At 35.2% G+C, this 21,882-nt stretch overlaps 1 protein-coding gene across 1 annotated transcript in view; it reads left to right on the top strand.

Annotated features, from left to right (window-relative positions):
- Positions 1-706: 706 nt before the first annotated feature.
- LOC140171611 (non-lysosomal glucosylceramidase-like) overlaps positions 707-21,882 on the top strand; it is a 37,616-nt gene continuing 16,440 nt past the window's right edge. The window contains exons 1-3 of the mRNA XM_072194896.1: positions 707-864; positions 20,286-20,539; positions 21,391-21,476. Of these exons, the coding sequence (XP_072050997.1) occupies positions 20,331-20,539; positions 21,391-21,476 (295 nt within the window). The 5' untranslated portion in view covers positions 707-864; positions 20,286-20,330. The remainder of the gene's footprint in view (positions 865-20,285; positions 20,540-21,390; positions 21,477-21,882) is intronic.

Genomic DNA, 21,882 nt, shown 5'->3' with positions numbered 1-21,882 from the left:
AAGAAGAAGTGTTATATTTTATGAAACCGTCCGACGATTATAAGAAAGTTTATTTTAAAAGCCATCAACAGCAAAGGTTTTGTCAAAAACGAAAAATGCGCCGACGGAATCCCGTGCTTAATGAACCAATTAGACCTGTGTTGAGCAGATGCGCGCAAGTTTTGCATATGTTCCATTAGGCCTACTTTCATTTATTTCATTCATTCCATTCCTTTCATTCCATTGTTCATTCATGCATTTCATTCCTTTTATTGTTCCTTTCATTCCTTTCATCCATCCTTTTAGGCTTTTATTCCTTTCATTAATTTTCATGGCATTCAACAGTTCATTCATTTCATTCCTTTCATTCCTTTGAGTTTCATTAATTTTATCAACTTTATTAATTTCTTTCATTTCATTTCATTCATTTATGATTTATTCCTTTCATTAATTCCTTTCAGTCATTTCATCATAAATATCCATTCACTTTATTTATCATTCATCAATTTCATTCATTTCATTGAGCATTCCTTTCATTAATTTCATTAATTTTATCAATTTCATTGATTTTATTAATTTCATTCAGTTTATTAATTTCATTCATTTCGTTCATAGGCCTATCATTTTATTCTCTGCTCTGACAATCTCCGTAAACTTGGAACCGATGTGTTCTAAGATCGTATTTTAGGGACAAACGTTGAGTTGGGCTGATTGATTAATGATTTTGCCGGTCGCGGTATGGCAAATTGGATACACCCAATGTAAACAGAAATTTTGATCAAGCAATGATAATTGAGAAATCAACTGATCGTACATTCTCATAATAACAATACATTAAAAAAAGATGCCACAGAAGTTGTGACCGATATTTACAGAAAATTGAAGGTAAGTTCATTCTAGATTTAGTTAAGCTTACCAACTTGCATGCTTGCGGATTCGGCAAGTCATGTTACATATATGGGTCTAGTCTAGACTCGCTGAGTCTCATGGACGCCGTTCCTATGTCCATCAGACTCGTATTTCCCATTTTGGATGTCAATGGGAAATACACACTTAACGATTTTGCCGGTTAGAAACTTGAAAAAAATCTTTAAAATTTTATCAATGTATATAAAAGTGGTACCAACCTTATTGTGCTTGCTAATTTAAGACTCGGTTGAAACAAAATTAAGGATCGAATGCATTTTAGTGTCCAAAAGGCAAAATTATCGTCAAAGTTCTGCGAAATCGGCACCCTTTGCGAAGGGTTCAGAATTGAATCGGGAACGAAAATATCCGATCTTTGCGATCAAAAACACAAAATTACAACTTTAAACATACTATTGGCAAAAGACATTATTACCAAACAATACAGAATAGAAAATTTGACATCATTTTCTCAAAATATTGAAAAAATTTGCTCACTAGACATCGAAAAAGTACGCAATCCAATTCCCGTTCAAACGCGTGGGAAACTGAAAGTGCGATAATCGTGACTAGTCTAGTCTCCACAGCAGCCAGTTTGGTTCCGCTCCCTCCACACAAACAGTCTGCCTACACCCATCGAATGTGTGTCATCGGCCCGGTCATCGGCCCTCAGACACACACACACAGGCATAGAGTTCTGCAGCAGCATGTTTTGTTGACATTAAATACTGTTTACTTCATTTGACAGTAACTAATCCATAAATTTGACAACTCATATACAAAGGATATAAGTTGGCAATCTTAATGTTATGCAATCAAGTTTACAACACTGTCAGTCTTACAATGAGCAGAAGTCACTGACCAACCAACCAACCATACCATTCAAGTGCCAATATTGATTATCTCAAGTGGCCTGCTGCAATTGACCAGAAATGAACTGTATGATTTTCCTGTTATTTTGTAATAACAAAACCATGTTTTCCTTGATTTTGGTATGAAAATGAGCAAATAGAATTTAGTGTCTTGTCAATTTGGAGTTATTAAGGGCAACTAAAACTGATATTAGGTAAGTTTTATCTGTCTGGAATCTGTATTGCCTGTTCTGAGGGAATTAATGCAATGTAAACAAAACCAACCATGGCTGATGTGGACATTGTGTAGTGTTTTTCAGTACACTGTTTTCCATGGGTGACTGTAGGAACCCATGGATTCGATCCATGTACAGTCTGCCAATGATCACGAACTGGTCCTTTTTGATTCGCTAACGGTTTTCTGCCGACGTCATCCAGCTTGACGTCAAACAAAGCTTTCAATTGGTCGATCGGCTAGACGGCTACTTTATTATTCATGAGCAATTTTGACCTGCCATCTCGCCAGCTGAGTAAGGTCAATCAAGTTCCCGTATGTCCAGCTCTACGGCTACAACCGTGTAGCCAATCAGAAACGGCGTTATAAGTGGCAATTGGCAGACTGTTTGTGTGGAGGGAGCGTAACCAAACTGGCTGCGGAGGAGACTAACATGGGTCATGTTAGTCACGATTATCGCACTTTCAGTTTCCCACGCGTTTGAACGGGAATTGGATTGCGTACTTTTTCGATGTCTAGTGAGCAATTTTTTTCAATATTTTGAGAAAATGATGTCAAATTTTCTATTCTGTATTGTTTGGTAATAATGTCTTTTGCCAATAGTATGTTTAAAGTTGTAATTTTGTGTTTTTGATCGCAAAGATCGGATATTTTCGTTCGATTCAATTCTGAACCCTTCGCAAGGGGTGCCGATTTCGGCAGAACTTTGACGATAATTTTGCCTTTTTGGACACTAAAATGCTTTCGATCCTTAATTTTGTTTCAACCGAGCCTTAAATTAGCAAGCACAATACGGTTGGTACCACTTTTATATACATTGATGAAATTTTAAAGATTTTTTTTCAAGTTTCTAACCGGCGCAAATCGTTAAGTGTGTATTTCCCATTGACATCCAAAATGGCGTAAGCCAGTCCTCAATATACATAGGTACGGCGTACATTGTATATAGGACTGGCAAGCGAGTCTAGGTCATGTAGTCTTGCCATAGTTCACCACGTAAACTTGTATGGCTCAAAATTTGGACCGCTCGCCATTAAGTTTACTGCTTTCTGTGTTTTGAAATTTGTTGACGTTTTAACGATCCCCGATTCCCGGTCGATTATTTTGGCTGTGTCACGTCACATGCATGACGCTGGTGGGTACCAACCAAACTTCAGAAAAAAAAAACCTTGATCGCCGATAACAATGTGATATGGGACTTCCATAGGATTACACAGAGATATTTCTTGCCAAAATTTGACAATTTCTAGGCAAGTTGGCCCTACTTTGGCTGCGTTATGTGAAAAAGGACAGTCTTAAGACTAGTAAGTATAAGCGCAACGCTTTTGATGTTTTGATGTTTCGGGAGACTGGGAGGATCATAATAAAAAAATGATGGAGCCTATTCTTGACTGTGTAATATTCCTTCACCACATTGCCGTACGGTATTAAACAGTCTTATACGATGGACAGATAGTATCCATTTGTGAATGAGGACATCGTATAAGTTCCTTGTACTAGTCTTGCCAGCAAGACTTCAGTCTTTATCATAAAACACAATGACATCTCATGATCTATGGACCTGAAGTAGAGTATGTAATAGAGAAATAGAGAGTATGGTTACAGTTACTGAACTACAAGTCATGGCAAGCATGCAAGTACTATAAAAGCTTAGAAAGCATGAAGGGCGATCCTGACTTTTAGACCACCCGAGCTATATAGGGCTCAAATATTACTATTTCATCCAGGTTTAGACGTTCGCTTTTCGTATCTCTTTCCTTGTTGGAAAGGTATAACGTTGAGGAGATAGGAACATGTACCGTCATCCGGGACCTACTCTGCCATGTTTGGCTGAGTAACGGTACATGAACACGGTCTTTTGTGCCTATGTAAATTAGTCATTGTGTAAAGCTGTGTTTATACCCATGGGTTGCTCATCATCAGACTGAATCCTTGACCGACAGAGGGTGTCAATATAGGCCTACGTGTCGCTTTTTGAAAAACAGCGATTCATGCGCATGCTCAGCAGGCAAATACGACGGCGATTTAGTACACTGATCATGCGTGAGATTCAGATTTCTGCAAAAGCGATTGAGTATAAATGCATCTTTAGAAATGACCGACAATTGTGTGTTCTCAAGTGGGTTTTATCATGTTAATTAGTGACCTGACACACATTTGTATTGGTTCGATCAAGCATTGATTTTTTGTACTGGATCGTTCAAGCATCTCCAACAAATTTTTCAATGTAAGTGCCTCTGGCCCTAGTGGAAGTAAAAACGGATACTATGGCCAGAGTTCTAGGGCTATCCAGGTTTAATATTCTAACAAGCTTAAACTAAAAGTTTCATCTAAGGAGTCAAGCTTTAAACTATTATGCAAAAATATCAAACAAGCTAAAAACGATTTTTTACCCATTTTTTAACAACCTAAAACCAATTTTTGAAAAGAAGCTTAAAACATCCATTTTTTCATCGTAAAAATCATCTAAAAAACCTTTAGAAATACAGTGACCTACCTAATATTACTAATCTATGTTTCCAATGATATCCAAGAAGCTAAAATATTGTGAAAGAGGGCAGGGCTTTGAGTAATGAGGGAAATTATGGGGTAAAATACATCACGTTTTTCGAGAAATTCCGCCATCTTGGCAGCTTGGATAAATGCAGAATTGCGTCGCGCAGTAAAACGATGTCAAACATGCAAACGTGCTTGAAAATGCATGATACGCTAGCGTAAATTACCGTCAAAACGAGCGTACATCAAGCGCTTGTGCTACGCGAAAACTTCGGAGCTGGCATCACCGATTCACTGGTTTTGTTACCAGCTCTTTTACGTCAAAAATAGCTATAAAAACGTGAATTTTGGAACAAAATAAAGCTTGTTCGATGGAATAAAAGGTATGTTTGTACAGTTGAAAACATGTTTAACCTTGTTGCAAAAGTTTAATGTGATAAATTTGCAATTTGTAGGCCCCCTACCTTATAGCTCGGGTGGTCTAAAAGTCGGGATCGCCACTTTACATCACTACACATTGTATGAAAGGCAAACCTTTGGCTTTAGTTTTACACATAATTTGCTAGTCAGCCAAATTGGCCTAAACTGGGGCCCAAACACAATTACTTATTTACAAACGAATTAATAATTCGTTCAAACGAATAAATAAACCAATATTTGATCAATAAATCAATTTAACTACTTGCTTTGAGTTGCTGAATTTTTAGTGCAGTAGTTGTAGTCTTTGCCCCTGTAATATACATATCTTGCCTGTCACCAATGCGGAATAATTTTTGAGAAAAATGCAAAAAAAAGCACAAAATTGGCCAGGGGTGTAGTACCCCCTTAATATTTTATGTTTTTAATGATTGCAGTAAAGATTGAAATGATCAAATAAATAAAAATTAAATAATATTTCCACTTGAACTTGACCATTATAGCATAGGCCTATTTGTGAAATTCTGAAAGAGCATAATTGAATTGATGAACATAATTGAAAATTGAATAAAGACAATAAAATAATATATAATGACAATAATGATATTGCAACACTAAATATACGCCTAATATAATATATTCTATTACCCCCACGACCCATTATTCAAAATCGCGCACTGTGATTTGTTAAAACGCGTCACGTGAAAGACCATTAATTAGCAATAAAGTGGCCAGGGCAACAAACTTTATGTTCTTCTCGCGTGCACAGCGCACAGCAAAGCGCGATGCAGTATATTAGCGCGATTCACGCATTCTACACAAAGCATTACGCTTAGCTTGGTTACGCGTTCTGCAAATACTTTGAGGTAAACAACTTGAAATATTTGAAAAAAAAATGTGATATTTTCTCTTTAAATATCACTATTTTGTGGTAATAGAATAGAAATTATCCATTTAGCATTATCCTTTACATGCAAATTTGTTTGCTTTGGCTAAATCCTGTTCAAGTGGTGGGTTAACCAACATTTAACAATGAGAGGACATTTCTGAACCTTGTTGACGTGGGGATGATTTGAAGTGACCGCCAATTACATGTACATATATGACCATTTGATATTTAATAACAGCAATGTAGAAAAAGAGATATATTGTAGCACCAAAATAATGTACCTTTTTACTGAAGGAGCAAAGTTCAACAAACCATAACCCAGGGCACAACCATTTGAATAGCATACGTCCTACAGCGCTAATCTTTCTCTGATTTGAATGCCGCACTCTATATCTAATATCCCAGGAACAACCCATGGCGCTGAGTTTATACTTGGTGATCGCTCAAGATTATTGCGATTTCAACTGCGAGACAGGACTAGAAGCTTTTGTTATTGTAGGAAAGTGCTTTTACTTGATTGATTGCTAATCAATAACTCACAGCTTGTCGATTGATTGTAGATCACTATAAATCGGATGCATTGTTGACCCATGAGTTACGGTTAAGAATACTAGACATACACCGGTTAGTCCATGCTAAGCCAAATAAAAAAAATGATTCGTTGTACGCCCACCTCCTTCCTCACTCTCTGGGATCAGTCCATATTTTTTTATTTTTCAATTTTCATATTACATTAAAAGGTTTCAATACATGAGTGAAATGTTAATGCATATTTACAAGTTTATTAGTCAGCATGAATCACTTGCAAGTGTCTGTGTGGAACTCTAAGGATCTTACCCTCATTAATGATAGTTTCGTCGTTTTCCTGGCATATGCTGAAATGCCCCAAAACTGCTAGCAATGTCAATTTTACATGAAAGCTGCTTTATTTGGGCAATTCAGCAAAAAACAAAAACAAAAACACAGCCCCGCCCTCCCCACTTTTCCAAAAGGTGGGATGCGAAACAAATTAAAAATTTTATGTGGCCATATAGCGGGCGCTATGTTGGTATGTTATCAGGCCAAAAGGATGTATGCTACGTGTCGGATGTATGTACTGTACTTCTTTTGTCGTGTTACAATAATCGTGATAAAAAGTCCCGAACATTTTTTTTAAAATTAAAGATAACACGCATTCTTCTGTTTAGCTTTTTGGACAAGAACTATTGTGTGAGCACAATAACACGGACAGTTTTTTCTTTCGGTTGGTAGAATTGGTTGTAAATTGACAGATTTACGAGGTTTTTTGTAATTTTTCGTTTGCATAAAAATGTTACTAAAAAAATGCCAAAAATATCACATTTTGGCCAGTAAATTTAAATTTTGTTCTGCCTATAATGTAGCTTCGACTTTAAAGTAAACATATATATGGGACATATCATATTTTATTGAGGTGTTCTATGAATGCAAACTTCATAAAGATCATGGTGCGTCACAACAAATTCCAAAAAATATGGCCACTTGCATGATTTATTTAGGTATTTACGTTTAAAAGCGATCCCTGCAGCATAGTCTTTACCCAAGACGAAAATTTAAAGTGTGCGCTGAATTTATGCGTGACCCTATCATAATTATATGGTGCTTGCACGGAAGGTTATTAGTTCAAATCATCCACCAGACACGCTCCAGAAGACATGCAAATGCATGGAGTACAATACCAATCGCCTGTTTAACTGGTATTGATCAAAGTAATTCTTTTGTACTCCATGCATTTGCATATATGTGTGTCTGGTGGATGATTTGAACTAATGACCTTCGTAAGCGTTCTATATTCGGGATCATATTCTTTAGGATAGGTCCTTTTAAATCGGAAATTTTCCAAACATTTCAGTTTAAATCCGGGTGGTGTCGCGTAAGCTGGAAATGAATCTTTTCTATAAACAAGAGAGACTTGTGCCAGAGACTTGTGCCAGTCTAGGGGAGTGTTCATAAAATACTTTGGTGGGTGGGTGGGTGGGGGGGAGGGTGGTTGGACAAGTTGGAACCTCGGACGCCAAAAAATTTTTGATTCCCCTAAAAAAGGGTGGATTTTTGTTTTGTTTTTTGATCCCCCCCCCCTTTTTATGGTCTAAAATTTTTTAACCCCCCCTTCAAGTCCTAAAAAGAAACCAAAAATATACATCACTATTCACTAACAGTAGATAGATCTTTTTTGGGGTTGGAGAAAATGTCTTGAAGTCTATTGAAACCAGCACCTTTTGCCGACAAAATAAGATGTACAAATGCGCGCGAACCGCGCAAAAAATGGCCATATTGAAGCTAAACTGGTGAAATATAGTACAAAACTGAATTAATTTATGCAGAAGCGCAAGAAATTGGCACTTTTCGTTTAAAATTACCAAATATGGGGTTAATTTTGGTTAGAAACCCATATACAGGCGCCAACATTGGGGGAAAGATTGTATGGACCATCCCCCTATCAAAATATTAGGGGGGATTTATCACCAATCCCCCCGGGATCTACTCCTATGGTCAATAACTCATTAGCTAAAAATTACCGTTTGGAGTTATTACTCATTGGAGTCTGTGCATTGAGTCATAGTGTTACACCCAAATTGTAAAGGGCGCACATTTTACCCTGAAATTGTTTTGATCCCCCCTCTTAAGGACTGAATTTTTTTTTCCCCTTTTTTAGGACCCAAAAATTTTCTGACCCCCCCCCCCCAATATTTTCCAACGCCAAATCGATCTACATGGCAGAGGACCACCATGCATGCCATCTGTGCGAAATTGACCAAGTTTAACTCGTGCGCATATAATATGCATGGAATAAAAGTTAAATTAAATATAGAGTATTACAACTTGAAATTATCACAATGTTGAAATAATTCATTCCTTCATGTTTTATTTCATATATCACAAAATAATAATAATAATAATTATAATAATAACACTAATGATAATATTAAACAAATATTAAAACTTTACAACTTAATGTTATAAAGTTAAAATATTCCCACTTTTATGTTAAATCATTGGCCATTTATTTGTAGCCTATAGTATAAAGATACCACATAATCTACATTTTAATGTGAAAGTCTGAAAGACCATAGTTGAACCAGAGAAGGTGAAATTTTGAATAAAACAATATATAATAATAACAATACTATTAAATATTGCTACTCTAAATATATGAAAATAAATAAAACGTAGTACTAAAATGAAGCAACCTTCCCAGCAAACACAAAACATTTTCGAGATCATTCGCAAACGGTTAGAAAAGGTTGTCAGAAAATGTTTAAATGTCGGGTTATATAAAGGGTATACAGACGATATAAAACGTTGTTTTCAAAAATATTTGTTGATAACTTGCTGTAAATATTCTAACATTATGTTATTTAAGTGTTGACAAAATATTTCACACAAAAAATGTTTGGAATTTTTATTAACAATAACAGTTTGAAAACATTTTTAAAATATTGTTGTAGTGTGTTTTCATAAAAACATTTTAAAACGCGTTTTAATGACCTTTATATAATCCGACATTTAAAGGGGCATTTCGTGGTCCACAGCCTCATCCCCCCACTTTTGCCAAAAAAAGTTGAGATTTTTATACCACTGGAAACCTCTGGCTATATAATGTTTAGGTACAAAAAAATCTTGCAGATTAATTCGTTTAGCAAAGATATCGTGAAATTTGAATTTCGTTCTGGTATACCAGAACGAAATTACAACACATTGTCTATGGAGCAGTATAATCATGTATAACTCGCTAACGCAAAATTGGAATCAACTGAAATTTTGGGAATAAGCTTTTTTCGTGGATATCTACTGAAAATTGTCATAAAAAGAGGATGCTATGATCACGAAATACTCCTTTAATGTTATTAAAAAGTTTTAAGCAAAACCAAAACCCAATATACAACCTGCTTACAACGTTTTAAAAATGTTTTGTGTTCGCTGGGTTAGGGCCTACTACAAAAATGTATTAATTGGAAAACACTTCAGATTTATTGTCCTGCTTTTTTACCAAATAAAAAATAATAATAATAATTTCATTGTAGGCTGAAAAAGCTTGTCTCGCAGCCTATACCTCAGCGTGCAGTTAGGCCTATATGGCGTTTTAATTGAATTTAGGGCCTACAAATATCATAAAGTGCATTTTAATATAACATTTTTCTGCTAAATTGGATTGGTAGGCTATTGTTTTGTTAAAATAATTACACAAAAACAAATGATACGAGAAGCAATATTGTATAAATAAATTGTATAAATAAAGACAAAATGACAACGTTTTCAACTGAGGCGAAAATCTAGGTATTTTTAGTCTCATGTTTTCAAGTTATTTGACAAGTTTATAATATTCATCATGTTCATGCTGTTTGTGTGGCCTATAAGATGTTGCGAAATGATATAGGCCTTGGCCTATAGTTAACATGTTAAATTAGGCCTATGATAAAATATGTTTATAATTTCTTTAATATAAAACAAAATCCTATATGTATATATAATATTATCATCGTTTAATTATTATTATAATTTCGGTGTTGTTTTCGCCAGCCCATTCGGGCTGGTACCTGTTTCAGGTTTGGGGTCAGTTTACTCAAGAGATTATATTTTAGTGGTATTGGAATGATTTTTTTTTTTTACTTTTTGTGGTTAAATTTTTTTAAATATTTTAATTCAAAAACAGTGAGTATTACCAAAGTTATGTTTGAACTAATTAATTATGACTTTAAAAGTTTAAAGGCCTAAATGTAACAATAATAGTTAATATATATAGCATCATATGGTCAGCAGAAGAAAATCTGACATCACCTATGATGTCATATCAGTGTCCTAGACCGGGGGTCCTTACTCCTTGACCACTGAACAGCGTGATATCATGTTGATAACAGATCTATAGAATCAAAATCTTCATCATATCCCGGATCATATCACAGATTCTCAACAATCTGTGATCATATGGACCATATTGATGTGAAAGTAGTTATCTATCATATCCTGTGTCGTTTTATGGATAAAATGACTCAAAATGTTATTGATGAAATGGTTGCTATCATAAACATCAGTTTTGTCTTTTCAACGGGAAAAATCCGATGCAAAATAAAGTTTTTAGGGCCTAGCTATAATATGGGCATAATTTATGCATATGGTCATTTTCACGGTAAAGGGTGTAAATTTGGATTTTTAACATTTTAATCCGTAGTATTCTAATAAAGCCACAGAATTCCATGATTTTTGGCCACATAAGTCATTTAGTTAGCAGCTACCTTGGGTAGCATAATCAGCTTTGGGAGTTACTGCGTTCAGTTTTAGCAGGCTTAATTGTACCTAATATTGCCATTTTGAAAAACTATAAAAAACAGTAACATTTTTGTAAAACCCTGTGTTTTCTTCAGTTAGTTCATGGATATTTTTCTTATCCTGAAAGTACAGTCATATGTTCAGTAAACACTGCCACATTAGATTTAATTGTGAACAGCCCTGTATTTTTGAGAACCGGACTTGATATTTGTCGTTTGGAGGCTTCATTTTCCGTTAACAAATGTTAACAAACTTTGTGGGTGTAGCTTTGGTTCATAATTCTTGGTTATTTCTTCACTTCTTCTTGATTCATAACAGTTGTTATCTTAACTTAAAATGGGTAACAAAAATTAGTCGATTTGCAAGCTTTTAAAATTTTTATAAAATCTTGACTTCAAAGAGCCGTTTTTCCGTTAACTTTTTGAAGCCTCGAAACAAACTGTTCAGCAAGCTTGTGCAAATATAAATAAAAGAGCTCATCCAATCTATTTATCAAAATGTAGCAAAGTAGATCCTCAAGTGACTTGTTTTTAAAGCGTGGAGATATATATCACCGTTTGAAAATGGGACCCAATACAAACTTTCCGTTAACAATTGAAGCCTCCGAAACAAATGAAGCCTCCGAAACAACAATAAGATTAATTATCATCTATGCATATCTAAATTGGTGTTTCATACTGATATCTGCATTGTAATCGTTACTTGATATGTGCAGAATGTCATAAATTAAAATTTTTTTGATATTATGGTTAATGTTTGAAAAATATACTGATACCCAAAAAGCCTGTTTCGGAGGCTTCACATGAAAAAAACACCATACTTAACAAATGGGTGAAAAAGTTAACATGCTATAAATCTACAATATCTGCCGCATAGAATCATTGATTCAATACACACAAGAAAATAACAGCTTAGATGATCCCAACAGTGTTGTTTTCAAAAAAACCACTTTTGCAGTGTTTAGCCATTGTTAACATGAAGCCTCCGAAACAAAAAAAATGACTTGCTGTGATAATTTAATTTTTGTCACAACTGAAATTCAATACTTAGAAGCAAAGCATGAAAATGGGTAATTGTGATATTTTTTACCTTTTTTTATGTCAACTTGTAGTAGTTAGCCAAATATTTTACTTTTATGATCACCTGTGTTGTTAACTGAAGCCTCCGAAACACAAATCGCTTGAATTGCCAATTCTAAAAATAACTCCAATTTCTGTGAAACTTGGCTGGGAGGTTCCTTTCATCAAGTAGTATTTGTACATGAAGTTAGACATTCAAATTATTTTAGGAACCCAATTAAAACTTAAAAAATATGTTTCAGGTTTGGAAATTTCCATTGTAAATGACACTTGATGTTAAAAATTTTCAAAACTGCAATTACAAACATAGCAAAACATGGTATAAAATTTAACTTATATCTGTTGACTTACTTTGGAATGGGATTTCACATGTATTACAGCTTTCTTGTCATAGTTTTGTGACGTTATGTAAAATACATTTTTTCTTACATTTTAACCAAAATGTTATGGAAATGTCAAATTTTTATTAGAAATCAAAAGGTTTAAGCCTTGAAACATTATTTTACTGGAATTTAAGTTGCTTCTATGCATGATTTCAGTAAACAGAAAGATATATAAGTGGTTTGAAATTTTGACTCTAAAAATCAAAAGTTACACCCTTTACTGTGAAAATGACCATATAGTATTGAACAATGTACCCCATTTGACATGCACTTATAGATAAATAAATTGTCTTACTTTATTAATTTAATAACTTCTTTATTATAAATAAAATGACACATAACTATTTGATTAATAAAATTACATTCAACAAAATGATTGAAGAGAAAACACACAAGGCACTAGGCAGACTGTTATAGAATGGAGTATGTAAGATGCCATGTCCATAGCGTCGCAGGAGTTTCCGACTAGCAATCAACATGATCAGCACATTCAGAAAAACACAGTTTAAGAGTGAAGATTGTAGTGAGTAACCAGTCCTTTATAAATGTGCTGGCCACTATCTATTATAATATAGTAGGCTTAAACTATACATTGCGAATTAATTAAGTTATTTTAAAATAAAATGTACATGTAAGTTAACTCAAACCGGCAGTGTATATAGGCCTATCGAAAGCAGTGAAATCGGACATTCCTAAGCGAAGATATTGAGTTCGTAAGTTCTGGTATTACAAAATTGGAAATTGAGATATCGTGGGTAAAAAGCTGAAAAGACAAAAAAACCCAACGACAACAACAACAACAACAACAACAAAACAAACAGACCAGAACAATTTGGAGTACATGTAATGAATTAAAAGAGTTGACATGAGATTAGGAATTAATGTTTTCTGCTGTTTCAGTGTGCATGTTCTCATCGTTGATGGTTTGGTGGACTGTCATGTAGATGTAAGAGTGATCCTAAAAATGCCTTTCACATTGACCAAAACTAATTACAAGACCTCTTCTGCATTGAGGCTGGCTTTCCCTTTTAAAGGGAATTTTTATTTTAATCGTAATCATAAAGAATAAATTAAGTCATGGCATCCTGCTGCTGAATCCAGGTACCTGGCTGAATCACCTCGTAAAGTATTAAAACGCGCCGCCATAGTTCATCCACAATCTTGATTCTATTTTTACGATATTTATATCGGATCATTATGTATTGGACACAATAGATGAAGTATTTGATTGACAAAGTTACCCCTGCGTCCCCACACCCTTGGGCCCCACACACTGTGTCCCTAGCTGCTTGAATACATCTGGCCACCAAACATACTATCAGATATCTGACTTTTGCAGTTCTGAGTTTGATCATGCTAATTATCGATCATCATGTCATCATTGTTGAGAGCTGATCAGTTATGACCGGCCGACGTGTACGTTTCCAGTGCGTAAATTCTTATCCATGACGATTGTCGAACGATTTTACCTTGTATGAACTTTGAACTTTATTAAATCCTATCTGATTTTTTGAGCCAGTCCCATAGGCCCTAATCGCTTGCTATGCGCCATTGTTACTATGCAGGCAGACATAAAACTAGCTAAAACTGCTGATAGCCTATAATGTTGGCAACGTCGAATTTGCGACGGCGTTTTACAATATTCTTTAATACAATCACCACCATGCGTACACATTCTCAGAATCAAGTATTGACTTTATCCCTTTTTACATCAAGCGCACGTCCTTTTTCAGGTTGGATAGTAGCTAGATTTTGATTGGTTCACATGCCATGAGGTCATCGCGAGATGGCGTGTTTCTCACAAGAAGCCTAAAAAGTTTATTACGGGACGCTAAAGACGTGAGGGGTAGCGCTAGGTTTTCAAACAAGGGGTCAAAAATTTTGAATTTTGTGAAGCTATGGATCCAAAACAATAGAAATAATGGGTGAAAATGACCCTTTAGCAATCTCAAAGTGGTAATTTTGTGCGCCAAAAGCTAAAACAATGCGCCTATGACCCCATGGCGCAAGTTAGCGCTACCCCTGCCATAACCCCGCTACTGGATATCGTTTGAAGTCAAATAATATACCATTTTAAAGCTTATGATATATATTTTTTTTTTTGCTGCTAAAAATGAAATAAATCAATTTTGACCGGGGAAGGAACTTACGGCTCATTCGCTGTGACAGGTCACAATATAATATTGTAGTGTGACTCAAATCTGTTTAAAATACATTATTACTGATCATCAGTAAAATAAAATTTTATCAGCAAAATGGTTTAAATGTTGTTTCTAACTTACTAATTGTGTCAATTTCCGTGACGTTGGCGTTTTATTTGATCCTCTAGCAGTGTACCAAGTACTTAGAGTATATAGATATAAATGCACTTTTATAAATGTGCACATGACCAGATGGCCAGTGCCACATTTGCATTACATTTACATCATTGAAACTCACTGAAATGGCAACCATTGAGGGAGTGGCTAGAGTTGTGATGTTGTTTCATGGCTAGCACTAGCAAGGAATTCGAACATTGTCTGGAGGTTTGATGCTAATTTGCAAGGATAATCGATATCAAAGGAGAACACATTGTTCCTTTTGCCGATTTGATTTACCCCCGGACTCATGATTATTGCACAGCCCCCCATGTACAAACGTAATCAATTTTTATTTATTTATTTAGTTAGTTACCGTAGTTAGTTAGTTAGTTAGTTAGTTAGTTAGTTAGTTTTATTTTTATTTTTATTATTTATTTATTTATTTGTTTATTTGTTATTACTCGGTTATTATTTACTTATGGCTTTTTAATTGAAGTACAAATCACAAAGCGCATCACATTTTTCTGCTAAAGTAGATTGGTATTGTTTATTTTAAATAATTATTACATAAAATCAAATGATACGAGAAAGCAATATTGTATAAATAAAGACAAAATAAAATGAGATGGTGATTCAGTACGGTTTGGGGATATAATAATTGATATGATGATTCAGTGCGTTAAAAATAAATGGCCTATCAAAATGCTGAATATATGAATTATAGTTTTTCTTATATAAACTCGCTGTAATTGCAATCTTCAGTAGGTAGTAAAAACAATCATCAAACATTAAAATATACCAACAATGTTTTCTTCCGCTGATGATATTAACTATTTTCTTCGTAGGCCCTAATTGCTTGCTGGTCGCATGTCACAAATAGGTCACCCAAAAATGGAGGAGCCGTAACATGAAAATGCTTTCTTCCTACTTCAAGTTTAGTTTATTCTAAAAGTATGATACCTATTTTAGAAAGTTTGGTGTCATTTTGTAGATAATTATGTTCTTTGTCAAATGCAAAAAACCCCAAGTCAATTGGACAACTACTTTGAGATTTATACTTCAAAATGTAAGATGTGTCAATGGAGGAGCTGGGGCGGGTGAGCCGGGGCGGGTGAGCCCCATAGGGTTGTACACAAAATTGTGAAAATATGGCAAACTTCAAACCTTTGTATCTTAAAAAGTACAACTAGCATGGACCACAAATTGCACATATATCATCCTGGATTGTAGATCTACCTCATAGTAGATCAACTGTAACAAAAGATGTAACTAATTAATTGCCTAATTAACTACTAATTAAGACAGTTTTCCCTATATGTTACTGTACAAAGTGTGCATGGAATGCTCCGACATTTCTAAATGGCCTATCTCTTGCTCGAGTCACCCTGTTTATTCAAAAGTGCACATATTTTTAAGGAAATTTGATGAGGAATTCAATTATGCTATTAGTTTTAGTGCCAGACATAGAGGAAAAAAGTTTTCATTGATAATGTCATACAAATTGTAAAATTATTTTGCAATTTTGACCACCCTGTATGTTTAACTAAGGGATACCAAACTCTTTCTTTCTAATATGTTGGAAGGGCCCATGCAATGTCTTTCTGAATCCATATTTATTTTGAGCTACATAGCTTTCAGAAAAAGAAAATATGGGGTTTACCATGACACGAAAGATGCTAATTTTGTTGATGTTCCACCCTGTATATTTCTTACCCACCCTGTATTATGATATTATACTTTGTTGATTTGGCATCCTTGTAATATAAGCTTTCCAGAAATGTATACTTTTAATGGTCTAAAATGTATTCATTAAAAGTTGTGTTGAAGTGAATCAAAATTGGTGATATTTTTATCATAAAACATTATGTTACACAAAAGATGACCAATTCATGACATGCGACCTGCTATCTTCAGAAGCTAGCAAAGCAAAAAACATGAAAATTAAAAATATTCTAACAAATAATTGCCTGACGTTCTAGCTGGACGAGCGCTTAGAAATAAAATATCCGATAGGCCGATTGCAAAGCTATGCTAAAATGACGACACTAATAAAATTTTACATGGGCTTATATATAGCAGAGATTATCAGGAACGTGATGGATGCAAAAAATTATATTTTTTGTATTTATATAAACTCGCTGTAATCAGTGGCGACACCAGGAATTTTTTTTTTGGGGGGGGGGGGCATTGGGCGCAAAGTGAATTTCAGGAGGGGAATCAACAAATTTTGCACAAAATTGCTTCAAAAGGCGGAAATTTACGTAATTTGGGGGGTTTTGCCTCAAAAGTAGGGGGAAAGAAAAATATGGGGGAGCCAAATGCCCTTTGCCACCAAATCATCAAACATAAAAATATACCAAAAGCGTTTTCTTCCACTGAAGGTATTAACTTTAGATAGATGAAGTATTTAATTGACAAGGTTAGCCGCTTGTCAGTACAATGAGTACATGTACTATTGATCGAGAAGTAGACCTTCATCATTGTCATGCAGTGTTTGATTTCCCAGAAAAACTGATGGGTTGGTTAGGCCGAAAAAAAAATGTTTAGCATCCAGGTTTTTAAAAAGTAAGAAAGGAGGGTTTTTTTTTTTTTTTTTCAAAACAACTATTTGGTCAGTGGCAGTGCCAGGAATTTTTTTTCGGGTGGGGGGCATTAAGGGGTAAAGTGAATTTCAGGGGGCAAAATCACCGCAAAAGTGAATATTTGGTTTTTTTCTGGGGGCATCCCCCCTTTTTTTCTGGTAGGTTTAAGGGTTAATGGCCATCTAGTACTCTACTCTACTCTACGCGCCGTGGAGTTATTGCATTTAGCTCGAGAGGCGATAGGCTCGAGAGCTAAATGCAATAACTCCATGGCAAGTGCAATTATCTTGACGAATGCATTTGTACGATTACATTATCTGTCATACACTTTGAGTGTATTAAAACAATAGGCAATATTAATTGCTGCATTCATTATATTAGTTTTAATATTAGGGAAAATATCTTACATTTTAAAAACACCGTCAGGTCATTGACCAGCTAGGTAGCATTTAACTGGTAAAGAAAATCAATCCCTGTATAAGTTAGCTATCAATGGTATCGATTGCGCCATACGTCATACTTTAGTAACTTATCCACGCATGGTTTGTAACCAATTGACTTTATGTTGTGATCATTTAATATTGTGGTTCCGACCACAGAGAGCACTGAACCAGTTCACCTGGAAACAATCGATTTAGATGTCCGACTAGTACTACGGTGAATTGAGATTCATGAGAGAAAAAACATATCAATATCAACTGGACTTTATACTAGCTCTATAATTTGAACTTTAAAATCTACTTATAAATTAAAACACACGACATTGGGATTTTACAATTTGTTCAGTATTATAAAGCATGATCATGATATTATGCGCTAGTGTGTGTTTCCGGGCCCGCCATGTTATTTTAGATATAGGCCTACATGTATTTCATTTGTAAAATGCTGAATATTTTGCAATGGTGTCATCTTGTATAATTATGATCCACCAGTTTTGGCCCTTTTAATTAATAGAAGCTCGATTATTCTCATTTGATGTTTGATTTATTTGAGGTCATTAATCATAATTTATGACAGTGATATTTGCAAAATAGAACACCGTTTGTAACTATACCATTTTAACACCACAGAATGTGTATTCGTACTTTTTTGATGGTATATATATCGAAGAGACAATTATATAGATATGTGACCTCTGTGTCGAAAGCGCCACCTAACTCTACTATATAGTTATGTGAAAGTAGTATTTCTAGTATTTGAGCATGCACGTATTATCTAGAATCTATTGTTTAGCGTGCGTGTTTTAGTTAATGCATTGTTTAGCGTGCAGGTTTATATAATTTGGGCTATGAAGGGTAGTTGGCGAAAATAATGCACGGGAGAAGAATACATAACGATGAATAGAAACGGGCACTATAAGTGTATGTATTCATAAAATGTAATGCTATAGAAGGCTATAGAACTTCTCAAACTTCTTCATTAAAAGGTTAAAACTGAAATTTTAGAAAATAAAAATAAAATTTTAAGAATCTTCAAAAAAGAAAGCGGGAGGGGATGCTAAACATGTTTCTTTTTTTACTCGGCTTTACCATAAATCCAATTGGTCAGGCTGAGTGAACATGGCAAAAAGGGACTGTCCTTGAGCATTGTTGAGAAGTTCTTGAACCAAAACACTTCAAATTGTATGCATGGCTATCTTTATCCAAGGTGATTGGCAGCACACCACCAAATCCTTCCACATTTGGTGTAACCCTTCATAGTCCCGGTAAAAAATAGCGCCTATGCAAAATATATCAACGTCCCAAGGGAACCGAATTTGAGTGACTCTTGAATGTATCCCACACGATGTTCAGAAAATGTTCCAACTCGAATGTGTATGGGCGGTAGGCTCTAGAAACATATCTTTGGCCGGAACTTACTTTCATCAAGTATATTTATTTGGTGGTGTGCACCCTTATGTAATGCCTATGACAGCTAGTGAATAATGACTGTAGGCCCTATGTCCTTGGGGAGAAATTACTTGGGTATCAAATCAAGAATATGTACATGTATGGTGACTGAAAACAGCCTGCTGGCATATGAGATCAGGAAAATTTATTACTTGTGTACAAATGAATACAATCCGAGTTTTATGTGCAGTTGGTAATAGCCTGCATGAGTATGCACAATGGCAAGTGGACTACGGAGAAGTGTATTCAGCATCTAACATTGGTGTAGGTAGGCTTTTCCAGTTGAAATCAATCAGGGGCTATTTTAACATGTCTCACTGTCACGTTCGTGCAATGAGATAAAAGTGTTGATGAAGTAGAGTGCGTTTCAAAAATAAAAATTGACATTTTTACCTGAATGTGACCATAAGAAAGGCTCTACCATTGTCTACTATTAAAGCATATCTACACGGATTGTTAATTGTCACTGCACGAATATTTATCTCATTGCACGAACGTGACAGTGAGACACGTTAAAATAGCCCCTGAAATCAATAGACCCCTGTGAAAGTGTATACAGTAGCCTGTTGATTGGCATCATGCACTATCTACAAATTTATTATTTTTGTTTTTAAAATATTAATTTAGTGAGTGGAATTTCAAAATGGATTAACAAAATGGGTGGCTCCATTTGAAATCTACACCCCTGTGTGTGAGATTATGGTACGTCATGTCTTCCACAGGGGGTGTATAGGCCAGTAGCGTTGGGCAATATAACGCCCTGTGATATATCGGATATACTTATTATAAATTATACTTGTTCATTTGTATACTTGTTGCTTCACTACTTGTCGCAGTTGTTGGGCCGTTTTGCACCCGTATAACAGTGAACTTCTGATATGGTTAAAGATATTGTCAGATATGCGAAAAACTGACGATACCCAAGCCTATATATACATGTAGCCCAATATATTTGTCTGAATTTGTTGTTTGTGTTGTTTGTTCTCTTCACAGTGCAATAGTGTTTTATTAGGAAACAACATCAAGAAAATCCCTGAGATGGCAACAACACCTAGTACTGAAGGAGGAGCCAATCATGACTCTCAAGATGCATCACCAACAACAACCCCATTTTCATTGGAGACGATAGGAGTGCCGGCCTATGGTTGGCGAGTGCCGTTAAATCATGAGTTCCCTGAAAAGTGGGGTCCTTTAGGACCTAAGATACGAGTCAGTCAGGCAATTCATTTCATACGCTCAGGAATCAGGTAGGAATATTTTTGTTCCTTCCACTCCTCTTTCTCCACCCCCTTCCTCCCTTCCTATGCTCTCATTTTCTCTTACTCTCCAGACTTGGTAGTCAGTGGCGGTGCCAGGAATTTTTTCGGGGCAAAGTGAATTTCAGGGGGGAATTGGCAAATTTTCCATAAAATTGCTGCAAAAAGTGGAAATTTACGTGATTTTTGGGGGTTATGCCTCAAAAGTGGGGGAAATTGGGGAAAGAAAATGCCCCTTGCCCCCCCCTGTAGCGCCGCCACTGTTGGTAGTGTGAGTACTTTTACGAGTTCTAGTACTTGGTTGTGAGTACAAGTACTTTGACAAAAAAAAGTACATCACATTTGGCAAATCGTGAATACCAGTACCAGAACCGTGTAATGAATACCAGTACTTTGAGTACAAATACTTTTAATTTCAGCCTGTTTTTGGCCTTTTTAGCCTCATTTCACACACTGTTTCAAACTTTTCAGGGTTTTCATGGATGATCATTCTCATGTCTGAATTTCTCAGCAGCCAATTACATTGTACATGTATATTGGAAAGTTAAGACACAAAAGGAGGAGTGCTCCATTCTTATTTTGTTGAAGAAGAGCAAAGGAGATGATCCCAAGAAGTAAAAAAAGATAATCCATAAATGGAAGAAAGTGCAGGTTATTTTTTAATTTGAACAACAATTTATATATGATGAACACCATTATAATTTATTTTCTGGAAACAAGTCTTATCCAAAGATATGACGCAGGATGATTTTTGTTTTCCAATGTAAAGTTTTAGCACATACATGGCAGATAGAGAATCTGTTGATCAAATGTAACAAGTTTATGTGAAATTCCATTTGCAGGTATTTAAAGTTCCGCCGAAAAATGAAGAGAGAGGGCAGAATGCCTTTCATTGACATCAAGCCTGTGCCATTCAAGTCAATTTATGGTAAGAATATACAAGATTTAACTCTAGAATACCAATGTAAATGTAAACCCTATTCTTGCACCAGAGTCAAAGGTCTTCACCAAGCGGTTCTAAAAGACCTTAGATAAAAGCAAGGATATGACTTTGATTGTATTTTTTAAATTGCAGCAGAGCTGCAAACCACACATTCATTGTGCTCGGAAGCTGAAAAGAGCTGAATTACATTTGCTGCATACATTATACTTAATACTCAACTTGAGGGTTTGGGTTAGGGTTGATAATACCACTTAAAAATTGTCATTTCCCATTTGAAGTGGAGTTACATCAGAAAGTTATACAGGTGTTAACATGGAGCTCTGTACCCAAATAATAGTATCCGAGACCTCCATTTGCGCATCTTGTGTTTCAAGTAATAATTGTAGGGTAA

The sequence above is a fragment of the Amphiura filiformis genome, chromosome 15 (assembly GCF_039555335.1).
Source record: "Amphiura filiformis chromosome 15, Afil_fr2py, whole genome shotgun sequence".
In the NCBI taxonomy this organism is placed as follows: Eukaryota; Metazoa; Echinodermata; class Ophiuroidea; order Amphilepidida; family Amphiuridae; genus Amphiura; species Amphiura filiformis.
The sequence above is the reverse complement of the archived record's forward strand: the minus strand, read 5'-3'. Positions and strand labels throughout refer to the sequence as shown.